The sequence below is a fragment of the Erpetoichthys calabaricus genome, chromosome 1 (assembly GCF_900747795.2).
Source record: "Erpetoichthys calabaricus chromosome 1, fErpCal1.3, whole genome shotgun sequence".
Classification (NCBI taxonomy): Eukaryota; Metazoa; Chordata; class Cladistia; order Polypteriformes; family Polypteridae; genus Erpetoichthys; species Erpetoichthys calabaricus.
The window spans coordinates 328,182,477-328,204,289 of NC_041394.2; the positions used below are offsets into that span (position 1 = coordinate 328,182,477).

At 41.7% G+C, this 21,813-nt stretch overlaps 1 protein-coding gene across 1 annotated transcript in view; it reads left to right on the plus strand.

The window, feature by feature from the left end:
* LOC114666763 (zinc finger protein 585A-like) overlaps positions 1–21,485 on the plus strand; it is a 38,267-nt gene extending 16,782 nt beyond the window's left edge. The window contains exon 4 of the mRNA XM_028821749.2: positions 19,217–21,485. Within this exon, the coding sequence (XP_028677582.2) occupies positions 19,217–20,284 (1,068 nt within the window). The 3' untranslated portion in view covers positions 20,285–21,485. The remainder of the gene's footprint in view (positions 1–19,216) is intronic.
* Positions 21,486–21,813: the final 328 nt, after the last annotated feature.

Below are 21,813 nucleotides of genomic sequence, written 5' to 3' on the forward strand. Positions count from 1 at the left end.
TGAACGCGCCCCTGCTCCAATTTCTTCCTCTTGGCCCTCTGATGGAGGAGCAGACAGGCTGCTGGGGTTGCATCTTGCTGCTGCTGCACTTATTCTTTGAAATGCCTCATCCACAGCTCTGTTGTCATTAAATGCTTCCTTTTTTCCAGAGCAGTTGTTTCTGAAAGCACAGTGTTGTACTCCATCCTCAGATATATAGTTATGGAATAATTGTTTGGGACAATTTTTTTTTGCTAGGGAGAACATACATGGGGTTTAAGGCCTGTACAAAAGTTGTAAATCCTCTGTCCTCCACAATGGAAAATGGTTGAAAGTCGCTAGCTATCATTTTAGCCAGCTCCTCATCGACACTTATTTGTTTGTTTGGTGTCATTTGTTTTGGAATAAATGTGCTTATTTTGGTTTGAACTGAAGACCGTGTTATACCTGCAGTTTTCGGTAAGTCAGTGGATGCTGCAGCAGAAGTACTTGGCTCTTTTCCAGGGTCAGTGGATGGCAGGAGAGAGGGCACGCTCTCCTCCAGCTGCACGGATGGGTGGGTGGTTCTTTAATGTCTGTGCAGGTTTGTTATTGACCCTGCTCTAACGGATATTTTCATATTACAAATTCTGCACTTAGCTTTGCAGTCTCCAGTATCACTGAAATGCAGCCAGATGCTGCTTCTTTTTCGGCTTTCACTCATTTCTTCACTCTTCTTTTTTTCTTCACGATGCGCTTGTATTTAAATCTGGCTCCTCGTCTGTCGCAGCGACCTGGCCTGTACCAACACTCGCTGTCTTCAGAGCGTCTGCCCCCCTTTCTTCTTTCACATAATGGTACGATCCTAGTCCGATGTGTTGTTCGTGAACGAGCCAGCATTATGAGCCAATGTTCTGTGTGCCCATATAAGTAAAGTCCCGCCCCTGCCGAATGGATTTTCAGCAGAGCTGAGCAGGAGTGGCAGAAGCTTCGGCTCTGCTCGACTGGCATCGCCTCCTCTCGTTCGCTTCAAAGCATCGCCGGCTCGTTCGCGAACGACACATCACTAGTTCACTTCGCCGCACATTTTGCAGCACGTTTTGAATTTGTTGACCGCATTCTTTAATTAAAACAGCGTATACGTTCCATTCTTATTTTATTTTCTGGTTGGTAACACCAAAGGCTATGCATAGGTGGCTTATTAAAAAGCAGACATCTTCAACCTCTGTCCCTCCGCAAGCTGCTGGCTCCACGGTTGAGCCCCGCACCGCTGCTACGAACACGGAGCACAGCGCACCCACATCGGGAACTGAAACTCAAAGATGTACATAAGCCTACACAATCCTCCATCTCTGCGCCCGTGTTGGGTACTCCAAACCTCTGCCTTCAACAAAATATACAGTCCGGTCTGCCTGACTTAAATATGGAGCCCATCCCAGCCCATTTTAATTAATTATTCCAAGCGCGCATTCGGAAAGACACTCAGATGTTTTAGTGCAAGCTGGAATCAGTCTCGACCATGGCTTGAATATTCTGTTGTCCGTGATGGCAGCTTTTGCTTTGCCTGCCGCAAATTTAGTGTTTCCAATTCGGACCGCGAGGACATATTCACCAAACACGGCTACACTAATTGGAAAGAAAAGCTCTAGAAAAAGACGGTGTCGGCTTCCACAAACACCCGTCTAGTATCCCGCACGTCAGAGCCATGTCTGCATCACAGCTCTCATCATTGGTGTGTCTTCAGCTGCATGCGAAAGCTCTTTCTCTACTTTGAACCGCATTCTCGCTCCACTCCGCCGAACAATGCAACATTCAAAGAAGAGAAATGTAGTCATTCTGGCACATGAGAAAAACATCACAGAAAATCTAGACATGAATGAATTTATTTCAGAATTTGCCAAGAGTAACCGCAGACTGGTCCTGTAGATAATATCCAGGTGAAACACTGGAAACTGATGTCCTATAGCCTCCCATGACTACAATAAGCCACGTTTCTGTTCTTGCTCACATATGTTGTACACATTTAACTTTATTGATATTTACCTTGTAGATGTAGTTCCATATTTGTTCACAAAAAATAATAATGCAAGTTCTATTGCCTCTGTTAATTTTATTGAACAATAGGTTATGATTTATGCCACAATTTTTGCTTTTATATGTTATATAAAACTATGTTGTTATTATTATTTGACCCCCCTACAAAAATGGGGATGGATGGATAGATGGATATCCCACCCACACACGATGTTCTGGTCACACCTCTCTATCTATCTATCTATCTATCTATCTATCTATCTATCTATCTATCTATCTATCTATCTATCTATCTATCCCTCCCCGGCGGGGCCGGTTACGTCAAACGCTGTTACTGGTATGTAGGACTGTATACACTTGCGCGCGAATTTAATAAAAAATAATGTTAACATATACCGGATTTTCTTGTGACAGTATTCAGCTAAATTTCGACTTTATTAAAATATAACTGGAGAATATAACTTGACAAATCCGCCAGAACAGGACACGCGGACCTCAAAAGTGGGGCCCCATTAGGCGCAGGGCCTGAGGCAATCGCCCCACTTGCCACCCACAAACGCCGCTCTTGCCCCAACCCAAGGGGGATAAAAAAGTTCTATCGATCTATCTTTAAACATGCAGACAACGAGCAGTTGTGGGATTTGTGAGGCAGCAACTCTAAACACTGCGTCAACGTGATCCCGAGGTTAATCTGACCATTACAAATAATTTATTTCGTTCACGGTCACAATTCTTGAATTATTCCCTAAACCAAAAAAAAAAAAATTGCAGCATTATTACATACAACCAGGCAAAGTTTGGACAATTTTCATATTTTTGATCACTTTATTTGCGGAGATCCACACAAGAGAAATTTCAAAAACGTAAGGAAGTCTACCAGACGGTAAAATGCTGGATGGGTTATTTGCCTAAGAAACAGACGTGCGGACATGAAATCAGGGCGAAACAAATCAGCACTGATAAACTCTTGTAGCTTTAGTCTTATCATAAATCAAAACCCCGTGAAAAAATATATAACGAAGAATTTAATTACTTTCTGGGTTTTGGCAACAAACAACAAAGTAGCCTATAGTATCAGAAATGGAAGGCATGCTCTGAAAATGGATTGTTTGCGGAGACAGGTTGGGCTGATTTGTATTTTCATGTGTAGGTGTTACCTCCGCCCAATAGATGGCAGCAATGGTTTATGGAGAGCATTGAAGAGGGTCAAATCGGAAAAGGAAGTATGACGTTTTTGTCCGTCTTTGTTTGATTCTACGAGCGCGTAGTTCTCTGCTTAGAATAACTCGTTTCAAAGTTTTTTATTCCACTAACGACAAAGTGGATTCGGAGGATTGAGAGAAGGGCAGAGGACGACGGAGACAATCCCGGTAAGAACTGAGGTCGGGTGTCTGTAAACTGAGATGCTGTAGATGCAGAGGAATGGCGGAGAGAGACAGGCAGCGCACATGAGTTTCCAGCTTTACTCGCATGACTCCGTGATAAATCGCTGGATTTGTTATCGATCTGTAAAAACACGCGCTTTAGATTGAGCTGTTCGTGCAGCTCCTCAGCTCCGCCCCCCGTGTCAGCGGTCAGATGTCATGGCAAGTCGTCCCCGAAGATCCACAATGTTTCCGTTTCATTTATTACAGCGCATGTTGGTCGAATGGAGGTCTTGTAAGATCATTTAAAGGGCTCACTATTGTAAATTTACAAGTAGTTACTGTGTAAGATTGACGGCCCATTATAGTGTAAATGTAATGAATTATTATTATTATTATTATTATTATAGTGCCGTGTGAAGTCCTCGAACCTCCCACCTGTCACGTCACAGATGTCGAGGGCGGCTTTGCAGAAATTAAGTTTACCTGCAGACTGCTGCGGCAGAAGTTTTAGAAGAGGATGGATCGCGTTCGCAGAAGTCTCTATAGCGAGCCGAGGTTAGAACAGGGTCCGGTGTTCTTATTTTACGGCGTAGCAGAAGTCATAACTGCAAGCTTTAGAAATAAGCATATCCAAAGTCGTATACTTCATAGGGTTACAGCATTAATTTGTGTGTGTGTGTGGTTTTGTCTGTTTGAATGAGTGGCTTCTGTTGTCGGCTGTCTTAGTATAGGATGGACAGCAGTCGGTGTGACAGGCAGTGTGGTGTAGTGGTGAAGGCTTAGGACTTAAACCCCTTTACTGTCGCTGTGTGATCGTCAGCAAGTCATTTCAGCTGCCTGTGCATCAATTGGAAAAATCTAACTAGTTGTGATTCAAATGCTTTTGGTTAAAGTCATCAGCCAAACAATAAGAAGTACAGTAAGTATGTTAAGGACTTCAGAAACTTTAGAACTGAAAGGAGACCAAGCTTATGTTACCTGAGATACTGGAGGTCTACTGTTGTTCCAGTGCCATTCATGATTAGTCAACGATTACTGATGCTAATTCTTTCTTTCTTTCTTTCTTTCTTTCTTTCTTTCTTTCACCCAGATTAATTTTCCATAGTGAACTTGTGCCCTCTCTCCCATCTTCCTAAACTGGATTATTTACCACCATGTTTTTAAACTGCCTTTTATGTCTCACTCTTACTTTTAAATGAAATAGTTCCGTTTCAGTTTTGTTAATGCAGCATAGTTGCACTGTAATTGCTTATTTTGTTATTTGTAAACTTTATAGTTACGCCACTCAACTTCATGGAGAGCTGCTGAGGGGGCTGTTTTTCTTCCAGCCAAGACCTGCTTCTAATTGGAACTCATATTTTAATTAGGCCTATTCTCATTTACTACTTTAATAATAATAATAATTCTGTACATTTATATAGTGCTTTTCGTACTACTCAAAGAACTTTAATGCTTGGGGAGCCACGTCAAGCACCACTAATGTGTAACATCCACTTGGATGATGCGACAGCAGCCATTTCTGCACCAATATGCTTACCACACATTAGCTGTTAGGTGGTGAAAGGATGAGAGAAATAGCTAGACAATAGAGACAGGGGATGAATGGGGGGGGGGCCAGAATGACTAGGCCATGGTGGGTAATTTAGCCTGGACATCAGGATGCACCCTGCTCTTTATAAAGAATGCCCAGTGATCTGTTATGACCACAGAGAGTCAGGACCTCGGTTTTATGTCTCATCTAAAGGACGGAGCAATTTTTACAGCGCAGTGCCCTAATCATTGCACATTAGGTCTTTATTGAGTTTTATTGAATAACACAATATGTCCCTTTTACAAAAATACTGTATATTAAAAAAAAAAATATCTGGTTCTTGAGATTTTTCTGTGCTATTTATTTTGAATGGTATTGTTATTTAAGCAAGTACCTATTTAAATTTCCAGAGATCCAAATGTTAATGAAATAGCAGCTTCTCTTATAGCTTTTATTACTTGTGCCCACTCTTTGTCCGTTGTCGTTATATGGGTACAATTTAGGCGGCGGCATGGTGGCAGTGTTGCCTCACAGTAGGAAGACTGCGGTTCAAGTCGTGGGTGCTATCTACATGGAGTAGATAGATAGATACTTTATTAATCCCAAGGGAAAATTCACCTACTCCAGCAGCAGTATACTGATAAAGAACAATATTAAATTAAAGAGTGATAACAATGCAGGTATACAGACAGACAATAACTTTGTATAATGTCAACGTTTACCCCTCCCCCCCCACCATCGGGTGGAATTGAAGAGTCTCATAGTGTGTGGGAGGAACGATCTCCTCAGTCTGTCAGTGGAGCAGGACATTGACAGCAGTCTGTCGCTGAAGCTGCTCCTCTGAGATGATACTGTTCAGTGGATGCAGTGGATTCTCCATTATTGACAGGAGCCTGCTCAGCGCCCGTCGCTCTGCCATGGATGTCAGACTGTCCAGCTCCATGCCTACAATAGATCCTGCCTTCCTCACCAGTTTGTCCAGGCGTGAGGCGTCTTTCTTCTTTATGCTGCCTCCCCAGCACACCACCGCATAGAAGGGGGCACTCTCCACAACCGTCTGATAGAACATCTGCAGGATCTTATTGCAGATGTTGAAGGACACCAGCCTTCTAAGAAAGTATAGTCAGCTCTGTCCTCTCTTGCACAGAGCATCTGTATTGGCAGTCCAGTCTAATTTATCATCCAGCTGCACTCCCAGGTATTTATGGGTCTGCACCCTCTGCAGTATGAGTATGCATGTTCTCTCTGTGTTTGTTTGGGTTTCCTCCTGCCGTCCAACAAAGGCATGCTGATTTAGTGGGTTAATAATGTTAAATTGGCTTGTGTGTGTGTTCACCCTGTGATGCACTGGTGCCTTGTCCAAGGATTGTTTTAATCTTTTTGGGGCAAGTCAAAGACTGGGGATGTCATGAAACAAACTGGTGGTCAGGGGTCTCTAACACGTCACTCGCGTGCTACTGGTACCACGCAACCCCTTTCCAAGTAGCTCACCAAAGGGTTAATGAATCGTACATAAATTTGAAAACTTGATTAGTCAAATTAGGGGTGGGTGACGTTTCTAAAAAAAATCATGTCACGATCCTTTTAACACAAAATCACGATCCACAATCTGAATTGCAATCTATCTTTTCAGTGTGGCAGACACTTAAGGGAATATCCGGACTCAAACTCATCAAGACCTAAGAAACACTTTATTTTAAATATCAAACAAAGTTGAATTCAATTGTTCTCTTGTTCGCTAGATAAGCAGAGTTAAGGAAGATGCCTTGAAGCTGGTCCCTCTCCTCTGCCCGCTGCATGTTTCTTGGATTCACGCAAATAAATCGGTACCACAAGTGAACTCTGATACATAGTGAAATGAGAGAAGGTCCAAAATCAACTGGAATGTTCAAGCAAATTATAGAAAAAAACCCGATCTAAATCCATTAAGTAGTTCTCTCGTGAAAAGCGGACAAATACACAGACAGACAGACATTGGATTTTGTATGTTATATATTAGTAAACCTTCAAAATGATGTGCAGTTAAAGTCTCAACAGCATTCTCAGCATTTCTGGAGCTTAGTAGAGTCAGATAACTATAAGAATCTTCACCAAGCAGCTCTGAAAATATCTGCTTTGTTTGGGTCTACATACTGTACCTCTGCGAGTCTGCCTTTTCAGACATGAATCAAAGTTCAGATCAAGACTGATAGATGAACATTTAAAGGACTCCATAAGTGTGAACCTAAGTGGCTACACTCCACCATACACCTGCCTCTCTTGTTGACTCCATGCAGTGCCAGTCATCTGACTAACTAAAAAAACACATCACACATGCAACTGGACCTGTGAATACTCTTGTGAAGTGAAACAAAATGACAAATGAATAAGTCATATCTGTGTATTTGGCATTGCATTGTTTTGTTTTGACAGCATTCATGTTTTAATTCAATAGTGTGAGATACACTAGAAAATGCATACAGATATACAAAATGAACTTGCAGGTGAACTAAATTTTTTTTATGATGTTTTAATGCAAAATATGAGTTGTGGACACCAACATTTTGTAAACTTTCAGGCAAAACAAGCTTAATCAGTTTGTTTGGGTTGAAATAAGCTATGAGAATAAACGTTAGAAAACATGAGTAGCTCTCGGCCATTTTCATTTTGTAAAAGTAGCCCTTGAGGGGGGAAAAAAGGTTGGAGACGCCTGCTTTAAACGATGCGTTCAGTATTGAGAAGAAGCGGTCTAACTTTTGCTTGTTATGAGTTTTAGCAGGTTGTTTTTGTCTGTGATGGTGACTTAGATGAAGCCCCGACCACCTTGTTAGCTGAAATTACTGCAGAAATGCCTGCAAATTTCAATGGTTGTTGACGCGTCTTCATTACACAGCATAAGTTTGAACTTTTTGTACAATCAGGATCTTGTTACCAAGAAAATGACAGATTAGAGGACTGTCACACAATGTCTTAGTATGGTTTCAAAGTTTGAAAACATCTCCAGCCCACCTTATTTTGACAGCCAGTTAACATGCCTGCCTGACAGTGCTGGTGACTGTACAGATGTTTCCAAGTACGGTGAGTTAAACTTTTTCCTTTTTATTTTACATTCTATCATTATACAGTAAATTCAGAACAATCAGACAGATGGCCCTCTTTCCTGTTTACGTGGTTTAAAGCGCCCACTTTGCTTCTTTCTTTGTGGCCGCATTGTGAGTGCCAATTGGCTCTTACATCTCACCCACACTGGAGGACGCCCTTCAACTTAAGGCAAAAATGTCTGTGATCTTTTGGTAGCGAGTCATACAGTGCTTTGATTGAGTCTCTGGGGATGTCACGCTACACAACTGTCCATCGGGGTGCATGCTGCAACTGTCCACAACTCTGTAAGATTATGTGAATTAAAACTACAGCCGACAATTACCTGAACCATTGTCTAGATTAATTTACTGTTATTTCATGTTATGAACCTCCTTAGCATTATGTTCACCGCTGGGAAAAAACAAGCCAACTCTTAACTCTTTCAGAGCGGAAGTCAACTTTTGTCAGCAGGAGGGGTTGAGAGCAGTAAGTGGTGACAAAACCCGCCGTTACACTTTAGTTCGACTCTCTTTGCTGGAAGGAAAGTTAGCTTCATTGGTTTGACCGAGAGATTCTGTGCGGGAGTAGTGAAGACCAAACAACGCCAAAAATGGCATCGACATCTGGCGGGAGTTGGAAGCGAATGCATGGAGCAAACTACTCTGTGGATGACGTTTTGGACTCTGACCTGTCGGACTCCTGATTCTGATGTGAGTGATCTGGAGATTTAGAGATCGAAAACGAAAATGAGGTACCGGCATCAGCTGATCGATTTCCAGCGAATCATGGTGCCGAAATCGTTTGTGTAGATGAATACCGCCACTCATAATGACACAAGGTACAAACCTGATTGCGTTGCCCTGTGACCGTGACCGCTGCTGCCATCCCCGTCATGCCAAGGCAGACCTGTCGGCCGTCATGCTGCCCATGAGCGTCTCGAGCCACAAGAGACTGTGAACTGGCGGCCACAGCACCCAGCAACTGATACTTTAAGTCGATTTATGTGGGAGACCTTTGCTTTGGGTGCTTTTCAGAAAACTGCATGTTTTGGAAAAAAATATTCAGCCCTCAAAGAAGAAAAAAAAACGGTTCTGTGTAACAGAGACATGTTAATACCGTAACGTCAACAGGGGAGTCGAGTGCTGTAATGCAGATTTAGTACACGTTTTTCGCATGATCTGTTTTGAAACAGTCACCAATGCACAGCCCAATTGTTGCAGTCAAATGCACAAAGAAAATGTGTTTTTACAGTTTTTTCTTTATATTATTTTTTTTCTGTTGCTTGTGCTGCCCATTGGGTTATTGTAGGCTACCATCATGTGTGGCTTAGCTATTTCCACATTTTCCCCGACATTGTGTTAAGGAGACTAACGTCTATCTTGTCCTTCCACTTGATCGTAATCCTTTTACCTTTTTGTCACACAGATGGCTCCAGGCATAGTGCAGTTTCACTACCTACAGTGCGTTGAAAAAAGTATTCGACCCTCTCCAGAAAGCCAACGTATTTCCATCTTACATCATTACAACCTATAAAAATCACAAATACAGGTATCACAGTGAATTTTTATTTCTCTGTGTACATATTTTTTGAAACATTTAGAGCTTGGTGAACTAAACAATTGCAAATTGACAGTCATGTTGTGAAAAATGCTGTTGAAAAAGTAATGGACCCCTTCACATGACACACAGTCAATACTTGGTAGCAGCACCCTTTGTGGCAATAACTGCAATCGCTTTGGATAGCCATCTACAAGATTAGCACATCTGGATGGAGGCAACTTTCCCATTCTTCCTTGCAGAACTGGTCCAACTGGGCAAAGTTTTGTGGACTGCAATTTTGAGATCACGCCACAAATTTTCAATCGGATTCGGATCCGCACTCTTGCTAGGCCACTGTAAAACCGGGATCTTCTTTTTGTCAAACCATGCTTTGGTTTCTTTTGCCCAGTGTTTCAAGTCATTGTCCTGCTGAAAGTGGTGGCGTCATCCGAATCCCAATTTCAGGGCTGACGTTTGAAGGTTTTCTTCCCAAATCTGGATATACTTCTTACTATCCATTCATCCTTTAATATGGACAAGGGACCTAGTGCCTGCCCTAGAGACGCAGCCCCAATGCATGATGCTCTCCCCCCCCCCCCCCAACATGCTTGATGGTAGGTATGGTATTTGCCCTTCCATCTGCCAGACACACGCCTTTGTGTTGAGGCCAAAAAGTTCAATTTTGGTCTCCTCAGACCAAAGTACGTGACTCCAGAACACAGGACTCTTGTCAAGATGTCTGTTAGCGAATTCTAATCGAGCTTTCAGTGACATTTCTTTAGTAGTGGCTTTGTTTTGCCATACAGCCCCTCTCTGTGCAAAACATTCAAAATTGTAGTCTTGTGCACATCCACTCCAGCTGCAGACACTAAGAGAGTCACCTTAGGATTTGCTCTTACTTCTCAGACTAGTTTTCTTGACATTTTCTTTGTTATTTTAACATGGTGGGCGGCACGGTGGCGCAGTGGGTAGCGCTGCTGCCTCGCAGTTGGGAGATCTGGGGACCCGGGTTCGCTTCCCGGGTCCTCCCTGCGTGGAGTTTGCATGTTCTCCCTGTGTCTGCGTGGGTTTCCTCCGGGTGCTCCGGTTTCCTCCCACAGTCCAAAGACATGCAGGTTAGGTGGATTGGTGATTCTAAATTGGCCCTAGTGTGTGCTTGGTGTGTGGGTGTGTTTGTGTGTGTCGTGCGGTGGGTTGGCACCCTGCCCGGGATTGGTTCCTGCCTTGTGCCCTGTGTTGGCTGGGATTGGCTCCAGCAGACCCCGTGACCCTGTGTTCGGATTCAGCGGGTTGGAAAATGGATGGATTTTAACATGGTGGCCAGACCTGGGCCAGTTCACTATGCTTCCAGTTCAAGTTCAAGCTCTTTAGTGTCATTGTGTAACACAATGAAATTACTTTTTGTGACAGCCCCAAGGTGCATTTAAAGAAAAGTCAAATAATTCCAAAGATGTCATATACAGTGTTAAATGATCAAGTAACCAGAGCAAATTATCATTGCTCAAAGTACAGCAGCATAAATTGTTACTGCACCTGTTAATGAACAGTACATTACATATTCTATATTGTATTACATTAGTATATTCCAGTTGTCCTCTGCTTCGCTATGATGGACTTCACAGTGGACACACTGAGGCTAAGGAGCTTGGCAATCTTCCTTATACCATTGCCATCTTTAAACTTCTTAATCACAGTGCATCTCAAGTCATTAGAAAGTTCCCTTGTCTTCATTTGTGTCAGATTTTGAGGTTTCACCAAATAAGCCACTTGTGCTGATTTCTCAGTTGTATGTTCCTAAGAACTGGCCTAAATAATCACTTAGAGACCAGTCAGCAAGCTAGAGGATGAATGGCTTGATTATTTACACCCGTTTTCTTTAGCCTCATTACATTAACAATCATACAGTCTCCAAGCTCTTAGGGCTCCAATACTTAGTCAACAGCAGATTTCACTGAAATGTTCTTTATCATTGCAGCATAATTTGATTTTCCGGATTTTTCGGTGAAAATTTATTGTAAAAGAGACCCTCATTTATATATAACAGTATGAAACTAAAGATGCATTTTCAGGAAATTTAAACTTTGTCTAGGGGGTCGAATACTTTTTCAATGCACTGTACAGTTTGTCAGCTTCTGGTGAGCAATTCACATTGTCATCACTATTGCTTGATTCTTCTAATGGTCCAATTTTAGTTTGTTTCAAAACTGGCTTTACATTTCTTTCATTTAAATGCCATTGTGTGTTTTGGTGGAAGGTTCTGCCCCATTTATGAATGGCAAACACGTAGAAGTTATGATTATTTTTGCAGCATGGTGTTATTTTATCTACTAGATCACTGCTGAATACTGTCCAGGGTGCCATCTGGGCTTAACACTTGACATGTAAACACTATAGCTTAAATCGACTGGCTTAACCGTTTTTACCTAGAATTCCAAGCCCGAGAGATGCTCAGGGTTAACACCATGGAGGTTCACATTGATATTTTCATTGTGGTTCATAGTTAACTGCAGGTTTCGATGATTACGTACAGGTTGCCTACTTTTTCCTGACTCTTGTGCTGTTTTCTGTTGTAGGTCTGCTCTGTTAATAATTTGGAAACATATTTATTGGGACAAGCCTATTATGTCATTTTTTTCTTTTTTTTAATGGCCACAGGTGTGTAAAGAAGTCATCCTTTCATTCAACACAGAAGTTCAGAACTGCGAATGTGAAAACAAATCCTAGTCGATATGTGCATATATTAGCCAGAAAGGGGGGTCACACCGAAAAAATGGTCTCTCCAATGGATGACATCATGAAGCAAACATTGGCCAGCATTAAGGAAGAGGACTGTGAGTGGGAGTCTGACAAGTTTACACCAGAAGCTCGGGACTGTGAGACAAGAATTGCTGCTGTTAAAAAGGAGGAATCCGAGGAGGAATTTGTTTGCATTAAATTTGAGGATTCTGTCTCAAATGACTTTAGCCTAGAAGGATCTCCTGAGCAGCAGTGTGTAAAGTGTGATTCTGAATTCTCGGAGTCGGAACACACGGTCACTGAGGAGATGCGCTGCAAGACGGAACCAAATGAACAAGCGACTACGTGGCAGCCTGAGCTGTGTAAGTGTTAAAGTCGGGTGAATGCTCATTTCACTTTAGTGATCTGCATACGTATGCCATAGGAAGTTGGAGGTAGTAGGTCATAGGTCAAAGGAATGTTATTGTCACTTGCAGATGGTACTGTGAAGTTTTTACTGTCCCCACTCTCTAGCTTCGTGATCTGTGAGTAGAGCTACATCACCTCAAAACTTTTTTAGCTGCAAAATCTCAGAACATGTTTTTATACTGGCAGATAAGGGCAGCAAGGACACATGTTAAGTATTTTTTAAAAATAAAGGGGGTTTGTTTTGCATTTTTTTTTCCATTCATATGTGCTGATTATACAGTTTTTGTTTCATTTAGATAAGATTAGATGGACTTTATTAATTCCAAGGGGAAATTCAGATGCTTACAGCAGCAGAAAATAAAAAAATAAGGCTCCAGATTCACAGGACAAGTAGTACAGCCAATTAATCAATAAATAAATATATTTTGTGCAGATATTTCAAAATGAGCTTAATGAGAACATCTGGGGTGGTGGGAGAATTGAATTGGTTGATAGCAGTGGGCAGAAAAGATCCTCAGAGGTGCTTCTTAGCACACTATGATGGAATGAGCCTGTGGCCCAAAGTGCTCCAAGACAGCGCCTCATGGTGGGTGTTTTTTTATGACAGTATTTCATTTTGCCATCTTCCTCTTTTCCACAACAGCTTCCAGTGTGTCCAGGTTTAACCCAGTGATGGTGCAGGCTTTCCTGATAAGTTTGTCCAGGCATTGGGCTTCCTCTGAGCTCAGATTGCCTTCCCCAGGAGATTGCAGTGTAGAACACCACACTGGCCACTATGAGCTGGTAGAGCATTCCCAGCAGCTTGCTGCACACATCAAAAGACCTGAGACTCTTTCACAAGTCCAGTCTGCTCTGGCCGTTTTTGTACAGAGCCAATGTGTTGTCCGACCAGTCCCATTTACTGTTTATGTAGACCCCAAGTACTTGTAACTCTGCATGACTTTCAGGTCCACCCGCTGAATGGTCTTAGAAGTTCCTTGAAAAATCACCAGGGGCCTCATGTATAAACGGTGCGTACGCACAGAAATGTTGCTTACGAAGGTTTCCACACTCAAATCGCGATGTATAAAATCTAAACTTGGCATAAAGCCACGCACATTTCCATGGTACCTCATACCCTGGCGTACGCAATTTCTCTGCTCGGTTTTGCAGACTGGCGGCACCCAGCGTCAAAGCAGTGCTACTGTTCCTGTGTGGTCACCCTTTCTTTCTTAGATCCACATTCCTGACGCGGCTTTATAAATACACTGAAACTAATTGCATATTGTTTATTAGTGTAATGCATCGGATTATAATTAACCTGTAGCAATATAATGGTCCAGGGAATAGCCAAAGTATTCCAAATACCATAACCGCTTTAGCGTTGTTACTCTCACTGCATCTTCTTCTTCTTTCAGCTGCTCCCATTAAGGGTTGCCACAGCAGATCATCTTTTTCCATATTACTCTCACTGCACCACTCGGAGTATTTATATCACTGTATCTGAGTGGGGAATCACAGCAGCAGCTGATCGGAAAGAGAATTATCGGTATACAGTTTCAAGCACACACTACCTCAGCCATGGCAAAATGCTTCAAAGCCTTTCCTGCTGTATGGACTTCGCGGTTTAGAAAAAGTTTCATCCCAAGAACTATAAACGCACTAAATCAGTCCATCAAGTGCTCCTTGTAGAACTGTTTGTAATTATAAGTACAATCACCTCACTGTAAACTTGGGATAGTTATAATATTGCACAACCTGAGCCACTTTATAAAACGCATATTTACATATGATGATGATATCATTTTTAAGATGAAATGCAGCAAAATATGTTGATTATATTATACAGATAAAACTTTAACTTCATTTAAATAATCTGTATTGTTAATAATTAAACATGTGAGGACATGGTGCCGCAGCGCTAGCTAGTTCAGGGATTATTGCTGCATTGCGTTGTATTCTTGCTTGTGCTGACGTGACACTGGAAGGATAGACAGAATAATTAAACACGTACTACGAAGATATTTCAATGTTCCTTAAAAGTTTTGAAGAATCTGCGTTCTAAGCTTACAGATGGCTTAACGTCTATTACAGAGCTGATTGTGTGGCGATTGGTTACTTGGAGAAAGAAAAGTAAGGACAGGAATTGGAGGTTAGTATGTTTGAAAAAGACAGTACTTCTGTAATCAACTATTTCATCGAAGGTAGCACATGGTGCAGAAAGCCTCTTGCGTGAGACATGAACAATCACTGTGCCACCATGTTCCCATGTTTAATAACATGCTTTCATTCCTATCATCATGAAAAAGATATCACGTATACATCTCAGTATTTTAATTATTCAGAGAGCTGTAATATCACGAATGCAATGTCGGAGACAGAGAAAGCCCGTTTAAGAAGCAGGTAATGATTCACACACAGAGCACATAGAAGATCAAATACAGAACAAAGCATTTAATGTGCTACTTTAGTTACAATGGGATTTGAGAAACTAGTAAATTAAATGATTTTAAGATGAACTTTACAATGTTCTACTTTAATGGCAAAATAAACTACGTGATTCAAGTGGAAATTTCGAGATTAAAGTTGACATTTCATGATTTTTCCCCCACTGTGTGCCTATTTTTTTTTCACTGTACCCTAATAAGCTTTCATGTGACACTCAGACGGTGGGCTATGACTTGTCTTTTCACGGCGACTTTGATATATGACTTCTTTTTTTTGTTTCGGGCACTGTGCGACTTTATGAACTTGAGCTTTCGAGTTTCTCCGACACTCTGTCACTTGATTAACTTCATTTTGTTGTTTATACCACTGTTTATACCAACAAATAGTACGTTATTCCTTTGCCTCCACTTGGTATTCGCTGAAATTCTTATATTTTCTCCCGTGCTTTTCCCATTGTCTTTTCACAGAAGGCTATTTATATTGATTTGCATATTCAAAGAGGTGTAATTCTGGGAGGAGTTGGGGCGGGACAGATGGCGCGTGCACGTGCGTTACTTTTCACGCTGATCGAGATTTATGTAGCAGAAGAGCGTGAAAGTTTGCGTACGTACAGATTCCTGCATCTGGATTTTTCTGTGCGTACACACATTCCCACTTTTGTGCTTACACCATGTTATAGTGTGAGTTCTACGCACGGCGTTATACATGAGGCCCCAGCTCTTTTGTTTTGCTTATGTTGAGTTGCAAGTTGTTGTCCCTGCACCACAAGACAAAGTCCTCCGCAACCTTCTTGTACTCTGACTTGTCTCCATTATTAATGCAGCCTATGATGGACGTGTCATCTGAAAATTATCTGTAGAGTGGCATATGCTGGTCTTGTGCTGGAAGGGTAAACAGGAAGTGGGACAGGACAGTTCCCTGGGGCACTCCAGTGTTACACACCACCATTTCTGACACACAAATTGCCATCTGACGGTCAGGTGGTTCATGCTCCAGGAGGCTGTGGAAAAATCAAAATTTAAGGCCTTGAGCTTTTCCCCAGTCAGTGAGGCAAGATGGTGTTAAAATTGCTAGACAAGTCAAAGAACATGATCCTGACTGTGGTGCTGGCTTTGTCCACATTGGAGTACGCTCTTGTATCCAGCAGGTGGCGCTAACTCCCTTGGAATGAGTTCTTTTATAATTGCAGCGTGTTACATAACCTGAATCTATATAGATATACAGTAATCCCTCGCTACTTCGCGGTTCACTTTTCGCGGATTCACGACTTCGCGGGTTTTTAAATACAAGTGATTGCCCGCCTATCGCGGAAGTTATGTTCCAGACCCATCAGCAACAGGAGAAAATCCGCGATATAGAAAGACCATATAAATAAACATTTTTATAGTTTAAGCCTTAAAATACCCATCCCACATGCTTTAAACACATGTAAACTTATAAAACACACTTTGTTAACACATATGATATGTGGATGTCGGGCTAAGGATATTAGTATCATCTCACTATTATAAAACATTTTAACTTCACGCAAGACAAGACAGTGAGACAGGAAAATTGGTGATGTACAGGATTTTAAATTATTGACAGGCAGAGCGACAAGCAGCACAAAGCCAGCACAAAGTCCACTTCTCCTTAGCTTTCATTCAGCTCCCCACCCCCTTGACAATGCGAACTGCGCCTCCGGGGAGGGGGGCTTTGAGGGAACGTGTGTTCAGCCCTCACAAAACCACACACACACTCCTCCTTCCGAACGGCGCAGAGCGGCAAGCAGGCATTTTGGCAGAAGCAGCACAAAGTCCATTGCAAGCAGGCATTTTGGCAGAAGCAGCACAAAGTCCATTTCTGCTCAGCGTGAGTTCAGCTGCCCCCCTTCACAAAGCGAGTGCAGACACATTGACGTCTGATCTCTGCGTGCAGTGTGCAGTGTTGGTCTGAGGTGTTTAAGAATGTAGAAAGTGTTTAAGAGCATAGGAAGTGTTTATAAGAGTGTGGGAAAGGTTAACAAGAGAGTGAGAAGGGTTTATAAGAGTGTGGGAAGGGTTTATAAAGCCTTAAAATATGTATAAATAACAAAATAAATATAGGTCGCTACTTCGCGGATTTTCACCTATCGCGGGGGGCTCTGGAACGTAACCCCCGCGATAGGTGAGGGATTACTGTAATATAAAAAGGCGATACCCCTCCCTTAGTGATATGGCGATAAGAAATAACATAGGAGAAATAACTTACCTTTCTTTAGTGATGGCGTACGCTGCATAACAGACGAAGGAAGCCATGACAAGAACCCAGTTGGTGAGTGGGGGCCCGATGTGTAGAGTCTACCATTTCTGCCACTGCAGTGGAAGAATTTTCAGGATCAGATGACGTTATCTCCCATCTGTCCATCAGCTTTAAAGGTGTGCCGGGCAATGTTCCAAGGCTTTATACTCTTTCTTCATCTGCAGGCCCCCACTTAGGTGAATCATGCCATTCCAAACAAGGCAAAAGAGGATACAGTTTCATGCTGAGTTTGACACACAGAAATAGTATACAATGGTCCTCATTCTGACTGCCCATTTTGCAGTTGTCCCTAACTGTCTTTTCTTACAATGCTTGCCTAGCAGTTCTTATATGGTGAATGCCTGTGCTAAATCTGGCTGTGTGTCAACTGTGCATGTGAGTAGGAAAAGGCAGATTTACAAAATATATTTGCACAGAGCACAGTGACATATTAAACTTATGCTCTTATTACTACTCTGTGGAACACATAGATCAGAACATCCTCCACACCGATATGTGTATATTTGTTGAAAGTATGAGATTAACTTATCATGACTTATCAAATTGTTATTCTAGGTGACTTACTGTACAATATCAGGTAAATTGTAACAGTTTACCTAGTGGGGAAGAGGAGGAAGGGGAAATGGTGTATAATAAATGCACATGGTCCCTCTTATGCTGTGCTCATGTGTGATTGGAGTTTTCAAAGCTCTGACTTGTAAAGTTTTTAACTCCCCACTTTAGTCCATTCACTTGAGTTTCCAGTGGGACTTTCATAGAGAGACAACTGGATACTTGGTCAGCAGAAAAAGAAATAAGGTGTGTTTTTTGTGAAAATAAAGATCAAACTTCACATATTAAATGCGTATCACATTTCACTCTAATTTGAAGAATTTGGGTAGCTTTGAGTTCGACTATTCAGAGAAAACCAAAGCTTCAAGTCTATAGGATGTTCACGTGAAATTTCCAGCTTGGACACTCTCAAACTGTTTCCCATTAGTCCAATAACGTGTGAGTGCAGCATTAAAGAGGTGGCATTGATAAATGATTAAATAATGGTAGCCTTAAATACAACAAATATCTCTCGATTATAATAAAAAAAAAAACCTGGGATGAGACGAGACTTTTTCTCAGAGAGATACTTTCATGTCCCGCGAGACGAGACTTTGTGCCAAGAGATTTAACCAGGCCCAGGGCCGGAAGTAAAAGACAAAGAGTAGGTGACAAAGTAGAATGTCATAAAGAATTCAAAAATGTTGTCGTGGTACACATGCAGAGCAGGTTAGAGATAATGAAAGTACAAAAATTTGAAAGTTTCAAAAAATGATAATAAAGATTGCATTAGCGCAAACAAATGGAAATTATTACTCAGTGAAATAACGGAACAGCTCTATGACTTGCAGAAAGACTCAACCGTGTATATTTCAATTTCCATTTTTAGGCCCTATTTCAACTTTGAAACGACACTGTTGTCCCCCGTTGGAGTCTATTTTGAGGTCTTGGTTATCACAAGTGTTCAGGTGAACGGGCCATCTAATGCTGAATGGCCACCTTTTGCCATCTTTGTATTTAAAGCACTGTTCAAATTATTTCTTGTTTTGATTTCTTGCTTACAGATATTCAAGAGAGTAATGACTTCCTTACATCTTCATTTGCACAGACTCTACTTCAGGGTGCACCACAACAGAAGCAGCAAGAGGAAAATGGAAAGAAATTAAGAGCCTTGCAGATTAGTTCTCATCCACCAGCACAAAATATAAACCAGGTCGCTTTACTCATCTGCTATGACTGTGGGAAAAGTTTCAAAACCAGATCTAGTTTTAAGGATCATCGGAGGATTCATAAGAGACACAGGCTGTATTCTTGTTGTGAATGTGGCAAACAATTTTCATGCAGCAGCAGTCTTAAAAACCACAAAAGAATTCACACAGGAGAGAAGCCGTACTTCTGTCCCGAGTGTGGAAAACGATTCTCACAAATGAGCAATCTGCAGAGCCACACGAGAATTCACAGTGGAATTAAACCCTATTGCTGCTCTGAATGTGGCAGGCGATTCTCAGATAGTAGCACTCTTCGACAACATACAAGAATTCACACCGGAGAGAAACCATTTCGCTGTTCTGTATGTGACAAACGATTTTCCCGCAGTAGCAGTCTTCGGCAACATACAAGAGTTCACACTGGAGAGAAGCCGTATTGCTGCACGGAATGTGGCAAAAGTTTCTCTGAGAGCAGCACTCTGAGGAGCCATGAAAGAAGTCACCTGGGAGAGAAACCATATTGTTGTTCTGATTGTGGGAAACGATTCTCACGCTTAAACAATCTCCAGAGGCACACACAAACTCACACAAGGGAGAAACCATATTGCTGCTCTGAATGCGGTAAACTGTTCTCACAACGCAGTAGCCTTCAGCGTCATGCCAGAAATCACACTGGGGACAAGCCATATTGCTGCTCTAAATGCGGTAAACAATTCTCAGAATCAAGCCAACTGCAGAGTCATGAAAGAATTCACTCAGAAGAGAAGCCATATTCATGTCCAGAATGTGGGAAGCAGTTTCCAAAAATGAGCAATCTTCGTAAACACAAAAAGGTTCACTCGAAAGAGAAGCCATATTGCTGTTCAGTCTGCAGCAAGCAATTCACACACAAAAGCAGTTTTCGGCAACATACAAGAATTCATACAGGAGAGAAGCCGTATTGCTGTTCCGAGTGTGGTAAGCGATTCTCGCACAGTAGTACTCTTTGGAAACATGTCAAAATTCACACTGGTGAGAAGCCATACTGTTGTTCTGAGTGTGGCAAACGACTTTCCAGCAGTAGTAGCCTTAAGAACCACACAAGAATTCACACCGGAGAAAAGCCTTATTGCTGCCCTGAATGTGGCAAACAATTCTCTGACGGCAGTAGTTTTAGAAAACACACAAGACTTCATAGTGAATCCGTGGCTGAGAAAAGCATCTAATTGTGGCAGTGCCTAACTTCATGGTGATTCAAAGCATTGCTAGCAATGTAAATGGAGAAGAATCAGGACCCATGGCATTCCTGGATACAGGATATCAGGCAGTGATGGTGTTGACTCCTATGTTCGAAGCCTCACCACCAACTGAAGCACAAATCAGTATCTGAAAGGTTTTGAGTTTGTATGCTAGAAAGAGATGGAGAACTATGAGGCACTTATCATATGAAGATACACCAGTCCACTCTGACAGGAAAATAGAAGACTGGATTACGATCAAAGAAAATGCACTCACGTAGAACTTGGGTTTTTTTAAATATCAGTTCCCAGGACCTACTTGGTATGTTTTCTGTCTGCACATTAATAATGCCGTCTGAAATAAGCCAGATGTGGTATAGTATATTTGAAAAGGTTCCAGTCATCATGCACTCCGATGGAATAACCAAAAGCGCACCCTGAGTGTGCTATCATCACAACAAAATTATAAGAATGCATTTTATTTATATAGCAACTCCGATGGCGCTCATGAGAATTGAATTGCTACAAAATTGAAATGGTTGCCTAGAAAAGTGAGCATATAATGAAATTAATTTAATTGTATTATCCAATTATAGTTATGTTATCCTTCATACTGACCAAAAATGGAAGACGTAATCAACAGCTTAGTGAGACAATGTATGTAGTGATGAAATGAGTACTTTTATTATGGTTATGTTGATTTAATGGACATACAGTGCCCCTTGAAAGTCATCACCAGCATCCTCTAGATTTCATAAGATACGCAGATTCCTCCAGGAAGTGTTTTTATCGGCAGCCCAAGTGTTCTAATAGTTTATTTCTAAAATCAGAGTTAATAGTCTGTCAAAATATATACAGGGTGATTCAAAATTATGTTAACACTAATGGTACTGCTATTTATTTACTTATACTGTACTAGCTGTGTGCTCCTAGAAAGCATGGATTCTGACACTTCAATCAATCAATCGCATCGGTTGTGCATTAGCAGCTAAGCAAGGTTCTCTTTCCTTGGCCGTTTTTGGTTTTGTGGACGTGCTCTCCTCCGTTGTCTCTCAGCGGCTAAGCAAGTTTCTCTCTCCTTGGAGATTTTGTTTTGCCGATGTCCTCGCCTCATTTGTGTATCAGCGGCTAAGCGAGTTTCACTTTGGCAACAGAGTTGCTTTCTTTGAATGTTATGCTGTAGCCTCGCACTTCCAGGCCGGACAGACAGACAGACACACTTCCACGTGTAAACGTTTATATATAAGATACAATTTATGTGCCACATATGATACATGTGTTGAACATGACAGCGAACAGGTTGAGACGTTCCTGTAAACCATCTTGCACATATGAAGTATGTTGTTGGTGAATAAATTGTTTTCGCCATTCAAATGTTAACATGATTTTGACTCGCCCTGTATATATAATTTTTTTGAATATTAAATAAAAACTGGGCCTCATTGTACTGCAATAACAGCTTCAAGTCTTTTGGGGTAAGTGAACCCACTTAGCCCACTGCTGAGGAGTAATTCTGT